The 11,816-nt window shown below is 31.8% G+C and overlaps 1 protein-coding gene across 8 annotated transcripts; it reads left to right on the top strand.

Annotated features, from left to right (window-relative positions):
• Positions 1 to 2,182: 2,182 nt before the first annotated feature.
• On the top strand, positions 2,183 to 5,487 carry LOC108487219 (uncharacterized). Of its 8 annotated transcripts, none has more exons than XR_001871605.2 (8): positions 2,183 to 2,712; positions 3,055 to 3,164; positions 3,587 to 3,677; positions 4,212 to 4,350; positions 4,501 to 4,679; positions 4,779 to 4,861; positions 4,957 to 5,060; positions 5,164 to 5,487. XR_001871605.2 is itself a non-coding variant. In XM_053019686.1 (8 exons), the coding sequence occupies exons 5-8, from the start codon at positions 4,508 to 4,510 to the stop codon at positions 5,278 to 5,280; spliced, it is 417 nt and encodes a 138-aa protein (XP_052875646.1). In that variant the 5' UTR covers positions 2,189 to 2,378; positions 3,055 to 3,164; positions 3,587 to 3,677; positions 4,212 to 4,350; positions 4,501 to 4,507; the 3' UTR covers positions 5,281 to 5,487. The 8 variants fall into 8 exon arrangements, 7 of the variants coding, with proteins under 7 accessions (XP_052875646.1, XP_052875648.1, XP_052875647.1 ...); XM_053019686.1 differs by having other exon boundaries at positions 2,189 to 2,378; positions 4,501 to 4,620; XM_053019688.1 differs by having other exon boundaries at positions 2,189 to 2,382; positions 3,647 to 3,677; positions 4,501 to 4,620.
• Positions 5,488 to 11,816: the final 6,329 nt, after the last annotated feature.

The raw sequence follows: 11,816 nt of genomic DNA, 5'->3' as shown, positions 1-11,816 counted from the left end.
GTGCCAAGACATGTTTTTGGTTGGATTAGCTCATTTGAGCTTTTGGCATGTTTCGGATGGATAATTGTGTACTCATATTCATATATCGTTCATCGAGCAATATCTCTAATGTTAAATGACTTGATATTGATTTTTTTGAAAGTTGTTCATGAATTTCCTTGATAGCATTGTGGATTAATATTAAATGATCTCGTATGATTATATTAACATGTAACTCATACATGATTGTATGTATACACTCACTTGTTAATGATTGTCGTTGACAAGAAACACTAATTATTACTCTTGTTATTATAATTGTTATTTTTAATTCGGTAAGTTTTATTGTTTTAACCGTTGAACTTACTAAGCTCTATAAAGGCTTATTATGTTATTTTCTTATTTTCTTGTAGATAGTGTTTTGTGGAATTGAACGATCGAATCAACTTGAGGATTACACTATCTAATCACATTTTGGTAGTTTTTGAAGTTAACTTTGGGTTATATGGCATGTAATAGGTGAAATTTGTAGATGTTTGATTGTATGTTATGTGGTAATTGTGAATGTGGTGAATGATGTCTATGTTTGGTATTAACTTGTATGTGTTTATGTTCATGTTATGTTATTTGGTCATTTGGTATAATTCTTATAAAGTTGTTTGAAATTATGTGTATCAATGTATATGTTTGAATGAGAAAAGAAAGGGTAAGTTTTAGTATGAAATGATATATGATTTGAGAGTTGAATGAACATGTGTTAATTTGGCTAGTTTTGGAATGTGAATTGAGGTGCTAAATGATGGCATATTTGTTAGACATAGGTTGATTGAATTTGACATGTTTTTTAGTGTGTTTGAATGTGGTTTAGACATAGGAATGCATATGGATTGGATTGGCTTGGTGCGTAAGCAAATAGGTAGAAAATGGCTTGTTTTAGGGGCAATTTGTGAAGCACATGGCTTGGGACATGGGCTTTCACATGGCTGTGTGCTACACACAGCCACCCCACACGGTTGTGTGTTATTATTATTTTTAGGTGCAAGTTTCACACGGTCTGCGACATGGCCATGTAACAATTTTTCGAATATACACACGGTCTGGCATACAGCCTGCGACACGGTTGTGTGAAATTATTTCAAAAGTTACACGGTTGGCCACACAGCCATATTCCTGTGCCACACAGCTTAGGCTTTGTCACATGGCTTGGCCACACGGTCGTGTGACCCCTGTTTTAAAAAATTTTCAATTTTTCCAAACTTTTCTAATTTTTTTTAAAATGATTTCAGAACATTCCCAAACTATTTTTAAGGCCCTGTAGGCTCTATTTAAGGCCCATAATTGTATTTCTACGTTGATTAAATGAGTTATTGAATGTTATTATTTAATTTTGTATAATTATTTCTTTTTGAAGTTAAATGTTCTAAATTGTACTGTAATACTCTGTAACCCTAATTCGACGAAGGAGACGAGTTAGGGGTGTTACATTTAAAATCTAATACAACTAAATGTAACACCCTAACCCGTCGTTGTCGTCAGATTAGGGTTACAAAGTACTATCTAGTCACATTTTGGTAGTTTTTGAAGTTAAATGTTCTGAACTATACTGTAATACTCTGTAACCCTAATTCGATGACAGAAACAGGTTAGGGGTGTTGCACATGGCATGTATCATTCAGCCAAACAGACTGTCTGACGGACTGTGGTATTACTAACGGGTTCAAATCCTTCAACTTAACTTAAAATTTCTAGAAAGACAATTATGAAAATTTTCCTTAGTGTAAAAGTGATTTTTCTTCTTTCATTTGATAATATGTCTTTAGAGGAAATAATAAAAGTTATAAAAGAAAAATCTATTATTCAACTACTGCCTAGTTATCAGTATATATTGAAATCATAAAAATTCACGATCAGTAAATCAAGAGGGTTAGACTTACGCATTCAAAATAAGGGGTAATTCTCTTTTAAGGTAAAACAATACAAATGATATAGTTACTTACAAAATTTAATTACAAAACATATTTATACACCATTCACCACATAGTCGTGGTGCCCTTCTACTGATCTTTCTTCTACTATCAAAATGCTTGAGAATGAAAAGTAACTGAGTAAGTTCATTTGAACTTAGGCTATGTTTGGTTCAATAATATTCAGTGGGCCCATCAAAAAGAATCGTTTGGTTGAGTAGTTGAGTGGAATACCCTATTACTGCTGTATTCCATTATAGCCTTATGCAGGGAATATTGAGCATTTCTATTCCCTCTTTTCCCCACCGAATGGCTCATTCGTTGTTTAGAAAAATCAATTTTAGCCTTCCCAATTTCTCACCTAATAAATCTCAGACTCAGCCCGATCGACAGTCACTCCCTTCTTTCCTTCAAGTTCGGCAGAGGGAAAAATAGGCAGGTAGCCAAGCAAGCATAATGTTTGAGTGATAATGCGTCTTCCTTTCCACAATCAACACTTCCATCTCCTCCTTCGCAATCTCTCCTCTTTTGCCTCCAAAACTACCATTTTCATGACCTCTAAGCACTTCCTCCCTTCCCCTCTGCTGTCTCAAACCCTTTCTTCTAAACACTACTCCACCCCCTAAACACCTCTTTCCCTCTCTTTCTTCCAAACCCATCCCCAAAAACCATTCTTTCTGGCTCAAGACTAGTGGGTTTTCTTCTCTTCCTTCTCCTGTTTCTTCTCCCTCTCCAAGAGTTTTTATTTTTTGTAAATACAAGGAAAAAGGTTGTTGCTTGATTGTTTGCTCTCCCACTAGTGTTGTAAATTTGGTTTTTATTTTCTGAGTTTGTTTAATTTTTTTCTCTAGATTATGTTTTCTTTAATTATTATTAAAGAATACATTTAAGATGCTTTATCCTGGGAAACCCAAGTTGTAATTTTTTGTCATATTTAATTTTATATAAAATGCATGTCCTATTGTAATAACAGTTATTTTTCTTGAATTTCATCATGGTTATCTCAATATTTTAACTGCAATGTATCATGGAAGTTGTTCGATCTCTCTATCTGCTATGAGAACTTGAATTAATTTGGCCTTGTTTTGTTGTTTTTCCCTTCATTTTCAAGGGATTACCTCTGCCGAAATGAAGAAAGGTGATCTTTTCTTGGTTGATGTTAATACCCAGCTGAAGTCTAGGAATGTTACACCTGATATTAAAGTGGACATCAGCTCCAATGTAAGTACTTCATCTGCTCCTTCTGGTGGTTTCTAGTTTTATGTATAAGTTTGAATTCTTGGTCGAATTTTCTCTTTTGCAAGTTAGATACAATGCTTTTTCCTCCATTATATATTCTTCGACCTTCATCTGACTTCTATTATAATGAAATTAGTAATCATGTCTTGTCCCCTCTATGTTTGAAACCCGAGCTTTAACTAGGAGAATATCTGTTTGATAACATTGTTTAGAACATCACAATGCTTGAGACCTGACCTATTTGGCGAAAATGCTTTTCAATTGAAGGATATTTTTGGCTGAGTTTGTAGTGCCTTTTTTACCTTCTTATATTTCTTTGTTGTTGATATATATGTCTACCATCTTTTGTAAGCCTTTTTCAAAATTTTTTGTTGTACTAAAGTACATTATGTTTATATATGCAGTAGTTAACATTAACTTTGCAGCAATTATAAAAGTTTGGGGTTTTGCTTGATCTCTTTCAGTTAAAGAAGATAATGGACAAGAGGAGAAATAGTAAGTTTCATGATCTTTTTTCGAGTTTTCATAGATTTCCAACATTATAAAGTTGTCGTTGCTATCTTTGCTTTTTCCTGAATACATCAAATCAGAAGCTTGTAAGCAATATGAACCTGCAATTATAATTTGTGTTTTTAGATGTATCTTGATGGTGTTTCATGTTTTTAGTAGGAACTATTTTCAAATATTGCTTCTATACAGTGGCCAGCTATCATCCAAACATCCATTTGTTTTTGATTAATGTGATAACTGATAACTATGTTTATTATATATATATATATATATCTAGAAAGAGATTTGTTGACGTTTTCCATGAAATTATATGGTAAGGTGGTAAGAAGGAAATTTTGTGAAAATATGTTGAAAATTAATACTAGTTGTTTGAATGAATGAAGTCAAACAGTTATGCATTGAATATATATATATGCATATAGTAGAGTTATGCATATGCATTGGATATATGGTTTAGTTTTACAATTTTTTTCATTGATCTTATAGTCAATTTTATATTATTAATATCATTAATTGTAGGTAAATGCGGCCAACGATCAAGAAGAGGCATTCTACTTGATGATGATGATGATGATGATGCTGCTAGAGGTGATTGCACAATTTCCAGGGTCTACGCAAGACTCTTCATGATTACTTCATAGATTTGTCAGGAAAAAAGGTATATCATACTTCTCTTGTCTGAAATTGGTGTTTCGGAATTACTTTTAGTAACTCATTAGATTCAAATTGTTTAAGTGGTTTCAACGTGATACTAACACTGCATCACAACTCGATTTAAAATTATTTCTGGTTTATTTCTAAAATACAGGGCATCGATGAGAGAGGAAGCACTTTCAACAATTCTCAAGGCTTTAACTCTCAACATCAAGCAAAAATTTGTAGAGCTGAAGAAGGCATTACTTCCTTTTCAGGGGTTTTATATAAATGTGTAAAGGATAAATAACTTCACATTAAAGAATTTAGTAGTCAGAATTTCATTCTCAAGAAGTACCTAACCATTGTCTCTAAGACTTGCCAATTCGATCTTCTTTTTTGATAATACATTTCAACCAGGTAATGCTCACAATTATAATTGTCTTGTTGCAGCTTTGTAACACTAGTGTATCAATGCTTGCATTTCATTAAAAAGGGTTCGCCTACAAAAATGAAGCAAGCAGCACATATTATTGGTAGGTTCATGCTTCATGAAGTGCAAATATTATTAGATGTTATTTTTTCAACTTTAAAATTTATCTTATGGTTTTGGTACATATTCTTCTTGTAGGATTGTTGTCAATGGTTACTACTTCTGTTGAGAAGGTGCACGAAGCATATGAAGATGTGATGACTGCACTTTCCCAGGGAGGACTAAAATCTAAGACCTTGGAGGTAACACTAGTGATAAGATAATTAATCACAATTTGATTTTTTGGATAGCTCTTTCATGATTATGCTTCATGGACTTTTGTTATAAGTTTCTTATCTTACGCAGATTCTTCATTGCTTGGCTGTTGTTACATTTTTCGGTGCAAGCAACCCGAATGAGACTGAATTAGTAATGAAGTTACTTTGGGACATTATTAATCCTGGAACTAACTCTAGTGTATGAATTTTAACTGATATTTTTATCTATATATTTTGTAATTTTCTTAATCAATTCCTAAACTTAGTTAACTGTAAATTGGAGCCTAAAAGAATAGGTTTCCTTCAATGTACCATTTCTTTTAAAATGTATTTGTTGTGTGTCAACTATAATGAACATAACTTGAGAAGCAATGGATTCAAATAATAATGTATTATTTTGTAGTAAATGAAATATCTTAAATATTGTAATATAATTTTATATAAAAATAAAAAATATTTTAATATTATTTAATATAAAATAATTATATTAAGTATGTTATTAAATTATATATTTTATTAAATTATGTTAAAACATGGATTTGTTTGGTGTATAAATGTTTGATATTTTCATATATACAAAATGAGAATAATTATTGCTTTTGGATCAATACTTATAATTTTGGCAACTATGATTGTAACACCCCAAACCCGGCTTAGACATTATGGCCAAATCTGGCATGTCACATCAAAGCGTCGTTCAAAAATTGAGTTGTCGTTAAAAGTTTATTTTTATGATTAAAACCTTTTGTTCAAGGTTAGCAAATCATCTTGTCAAAAACATTTACTTACTGTCTGGCATTGATACTTTATTTTATTTCAAATCGCGGAAGCTACTAAAGTTTGAATTATAAAAGCGTCTGTTTTTAAGTGTTTTTTTAAATAGTTATTAATTTTGAAAATTCGTGTTTAGTAGTTTTAAATAAGGAAATCAAAACCCCAATTAAAAATTTAATCCCTCAATGGCCTTGTTACAAAATTAAACCTCAAAATATAAAATTCAAATAAAAAGTCTACAGCAGAGCGTTAGCGGTCGTGTGGCCACTTTCGAGTCTCTCGTGGCCACTTTCGAGTCTCTCGCGGCTCCAAATCGCCTAAGGCTAGGGATTACCTGCACAGTTAATAAATTGAGTAAGTTTATGAAAACTCAGTGTGTAATCCCCTCCTAAATTAAAATAGTTAGTAAACAGACAAAATTCAGAATCAGTCTGGGCCGGAGCCCATTATAGTAACAGAACAATGAGTGTGGGCCTAAGCCCAGTACAATTTCACTTGGGTCCCAGCCCTCATCAGAATCAATTGGGCCTAGCCCATTATCAGAATCAGTATCAGATGCAGATATGCAGACAGATTCCCAGCCCAGTCCAACCAACACACCATGTGGGGATAAAATCGACCCACCCAGCTAACACACCAAGCTTAGCACCGGTTCCAACACTAAGTCAACAGAACGGCTCAACGTTGTAGACAGAACGGCTAAAGGCCGTAATTATCGCAGCAACGCTGCCAGTTAACAGAACGACTATATGCCATAAGTATCACAAAAAGGTTGAAAGCCTTGCACTGAACAGCTACTGGACATACACTTCCTCTGTCAATAATTACCCAACCCCATGCAGTATGTCATGTCATAAATAATACGTGTATGCAAAGTCATACTCAGTACAATCATATATGTAAATCATAAGCACATCAGTCATATGGAACATAAGGGCATAATCGTCATTCTACCATACAGGGGTATTACGGTCATTTTAGACTACAGGGGTATTTCGATAATTTTACCAATATTGGGGTCTCAGCTCAGATAACGACCTCTTCGAAGGTCTACAGTTGCCTCAGCGACACAGATAACCTAAATGATCATAACAGTGTAAATGGGTTTAAGGCCCATTACTTGGCCCAAGTGGGCCCACAAGCTCGTGTGGCCCATTTAGCCCAAATTCAATTACGGTTATGTGACCTACATAGTGCAGTCCAATATTCATCACTTACCACGAATTTAAATACTCCATTGCGCACCCCAAGACTTGAACCTTAGACCTCACAGTTACACAACACGCCACCTTGCCACTCCACCACAGGCTCTTTCTATATCATATTTTATCCTCAATTAATTAAAAGGTCTACAGGCCAAAATCCAAGTTCCTCCAAAAGAAAAACCAAAATAAATTGCAATAGCCAAAACTTGAACCCAGGCTTCCTTACAACCTTAATGACACCCCAACCACTAAGCCACATGCTTCCTTGTGTCATTTATTTAACACATAACTTAAAAGGCCTACTTCCAAGCATCCAGGGTTTTATTCACTTAAAAAACAAAATTTTTGCTAAAGCCTAAGTTTGAACCCAAGATTTCTCCAACACTTCTTAGGGCCATTAACCACCAAAGTAGACATTTAATTGCGTCATTTCCTCGCACAATTAAATACTTATATACAACCTCCTTACAGACCCATACTCAAGGCCCAATACTTTTAGGCCCAAATTCGGGGCATTACAATGATCCCATAAGATTATATTATGATTTTTATTAATTCATATTTTAATATAAAGTATATTAAGAATGTTATTAAATAATATATTTTTATTTTTATTTAATTATATTTAGTAATAATTATATTAAAACATGATTAAATTATTTATTATTTTAATAATAATCTTAGTAAAATTTAATAACAATAATTATGTACTTAAAAAAAATCTGTTAAGGGTACTCTGGTCATTTCAGCTTTTTTTCCTATACTATTACAACATCGTTCCATTCAACCAAACACAAGAATATCATTGCAGTTCTATTCCATTCCATTCAACCAAACAATTGAATTACTGATTACAGCTCTATTCTATTACAGCGAACCAAACGTGCCCTTAGTAAGTTCCAAAATAGACACAATTAGTTTTACAAGAACTCCGATAATCATCAAGCATCGGTACTCATAAGAAAAAGAAAAATAGACTTTTCTGTGAAACTCTGTCATATAGACATAATACGCAAATTGCTATCCACAGTTCTTTGGCAACAACACTATACCGATTTAACATAACACATACAACACTTAGGCGGACACATTCCACCAACTTATACACATCTCCTACAACCCTGCATGGTTATCAACGACCCATTCCTTGTACCAACCTGAGACCCATATCTCAGAAAACAGAATCACATATCAACTATACAGTAATCGAGTTGGATTACAAGGTGTTATAGATTAGTTTAAAATTATTATTAATATGAGTATAATGAATTGACTCTGTGAATTGTATTGAAGCAAGAAGAAGAAGTGTTGGTTTTATTCACATAACAAGTTTATTATCATGAATGTTAAGCTTGGTAACTTTAAGTTATAAGTATATAGTAAATATGTGCATATAGATATATATGCTTATTTTTGTAGAATTGTTAATATTAATATTATCTACTTACATTATAAAAATACCATTGAATACTTTACTTAGCATAGAGACTGTTACATTATAAAATATTACTTATGTTTGACAAATACCTAATAGGATAGGTTTTGTAGTAGTCAAATGATGTTATAATCAAATGTTATATTTTACATTCTAATAGTAATATATATACATAGTTGATATGCATATGAATAAAAGTATATGTAAATTAAATTTTTCATAGTTTAATTTTGTCATGCTTAGTGTATATATTAATTGTGAGTTGATTGTAGTTGCTCCGGCAACGAATGTGACACAGTATAGCTTTGATCCGGCGATCGGGTTGGGTATGGGGTGTTACAATCCCGATCAGGAAAGTGAGGTCAAGAGATAAGCGTGTACTGGTCGATTAGTTAAGAAGTAGATGCCGAGAGGTAATACTATTTAATTAATAACTAATTCCCTAATGAAAACCCGAATTTCGAAGTTAATTTCAACTACTGAAACAAGTTAATTCTGCCTGTTAATTGAAAGATTTTCGATTGTTAACTTTGTTTTTAATAGTTAGTTTTTATTTTATAATCTTAATTCTTAATTTTAATTATCGTAATATGATTTTTGGTGATTAGTGTTTAGATATGCTAGTGTAGATAATATATTTAGATTTAATTCAACCTCCCTTTGGTATGATCCTCAGAATACTTCTCTATGTTCTATTGTAACACTAAACTATATTACAATTTGACCTATTCACTTGCAGATACTGCACTAATTTTATATATTTTTATTTGGAAGATTTTTACACTAAACGTTCGCATGTTTGGAGGCAGTCAATTATGCACACCTTATTATCTTCATCAATTGTGTGCGTGTAACAACCCGATTTTCAATAGTGTTGGAAACGATAGTTTTGGAAACCTATTTTTGACGAGTGAAATATTTACAAGGTTATTATAAGGTTCAATTAAAGTTTGGCCCCTTAATTTTTTCAATTAGATAGGTAATTAATGTACAATAACTAAATTGTAAAAGTTCAATTGCTATAGATTTTTAATTAGCTAAGGGACCAATTGAGCAATTGGACCCATTTTTATTGATAGATATTGGAGGATAATCTTATCATCCACTATCTTTGATTAAGTAAGATTATTATATGATTAATTAAGGTTAATTTAGTTAATTAAGATCAATTAGTTATTAATCTAAGTATATAAGATAAAAAAAGAAAAAAAAATGTCATTTTACCACCTTCATCATCTTTTTCTCCCTTGGTCAAATGTTGAAGAAATAAAAAGGGTCTCAAAGTTTTTACAATTTTAATATCTCAATTGGTAAGCAATTTTAAGTTTGTTTCTTGTAATTCTTATGTTTTTGAGGTGCTAAGAGGTTGATTTAGCTATCCCGTGTACCAATTTGTAAAACTGTTAAAGTTTTCAAAAGTTTTCATTGTTGATTTCTTGAAGCTTTTGGTATTAGATTGTTAGATTTTAAGCTTAGAAGTGAAAAACGAATAGTTTGTAAAGTTTAATTGCTAGTTTTTGAACTTAGGGACTAATGTGTGTAAATTTCAAAATTGATGTTAAATTTATATAATTATTTTTAATAGAGAGCTATAGAATGATGTAATTGAGATCAATTTCAAAATTAAGGCTCAAATTGAAAGTTATGACAATTTTGTTTTTAGGGACTAAATTGAATAAATTTGAAAATTTAAGGAACATTTGAAAAATGGAATTGAACTTTCATATGCATCTAATAGGATGATACAAAGTACTTTGAATTGATAAATTGAAATGAATTATTGTATAGATCGAGAATTGGATCAAATCAAGGAAAATTGAGAAAAAGGCAAAATTGCGGATTAATCATCGATGTTTTATTTGTTGCTATTTTTTAAGGTAAGTTCATATGGTATGATTGTATCGAGATTATTATGTATTTGAATTATAAACTTGTGTATCTTTGATTAAAATTTGAATTGTTTGCAATTTGGTATAAAAATATGAGATATGAACTAAATTGTAAAATGATTATATGTGCTAAGTGTGTCCAAATGAACGTAATAAAGGATAAGATACCATTGGCATACCAATAGGGTTAATTGTGCACTTGTAAGAGATATATTTGATGGTACAAAGTTATTACTGTTTATATCGAAATCTAGCATTTTTTGTGGATCATCGAATACTGAATATCTCTTTGGAGACCCTAGTGTGGTGGAGGAACGTATTGTTATACGATCATATACGATAGCCTATGGGATTTGCACTTTAGTGTCTTGGTGTGGTGTAGTTACTACTCGGGTGAGCAATCTGGTGTGGTGTAGTTACCCGTTTTTCTAAATTTGTTCATTAAAGTTCTTCGAGCTAAATGATTATTGAAAATGAAAAATGACAATGGAATGATATGAGTTTGGTTTTAAAATGGTTAAATGTTGATTGGATTATGCAAACGGTATGAATTGTTGATTTCATGTGAATGGTATTGAATTGAATTGAATTGAGATGTTAAATATTGAATTGATATACGATTGGCCAGATGATGAAGTCACCTTATTGTTGTGATTTGCTATGTTAGGCATATTTTTACAAGTTAATTAGTTTGATATGTTTGATTGTAATTTGAGGTAAGTTTATTTCTTAAATACCTATGAACTTACTAAGCATTCAAAATGCTTATTCCGTTGTTTTCCCTTTTTCCTGTAGATTTCCAACTAGCGAAATGTGTCGACCAGATTTACAAGAAGCTCATACTATCCCGTTATTGATTTGGTAGTCTTTTAATTGTTTTAAAGTTCAATTTTGTGGCATGTATATAGGAGTTATGCTTTTGGTTAGCTTTGGAAGTTGGTATAGTTGTGATCAACCTTATGCTTGAATTAGTAATGTTTATATCTTGTTGAAATGATTAGTTTCGGAAAATGAACTTGAATCATACTTAATAGCTTATTGTAGCATATTTGAGTTTAAATTATAATGGTTTAGATGATGGTATGAAATGCTATATATATGAATGAATAAGTTAAATTGGTATAAGTTGCATCGATATGTTGGTGCCAAATTGTGGAATTGTGCATTATAGTATATTTAGGTGTGATTTTGGATTGTTTTATGCAGGTTTTAGTGTGAATTTAAGCACCATTTGGGTAAATGGTTAAGTTGGCATGAAATATGTACTAAATTAAAAAATTTTGACATTTTTGGCTCAGAGGTATCGATACCCTAGAAAGGGGTATCGGTACATTGTTGATTTTTCTTAAATTTTCAAATATCAAACCTGAAAATGGTATTGGTACTAAGATGAGGTATTGATACCTTGACAAGGGTATCAGTACTTTATGTCTAGTAT

This window comes from Gossypium arboreum, chromosome 10 (genome assembly GCF_025698485.1).
Source record: "Gossypium arboreum isolate Shixiya-1 chromosome 10, ASM2569848v2, whole genome shotgun sequence".
Lineage (NCBI taxonomy): Eukaryota > Viridiplantae > Streptophyta > Magnoliopsida > Malvales > Malvaceae > Gossypium > Gossypium arboreum.
Note: the sequence above shows the minus strand (reverse complement) of the source record. Positions and strands in the feature narration are given on the sequence as shown.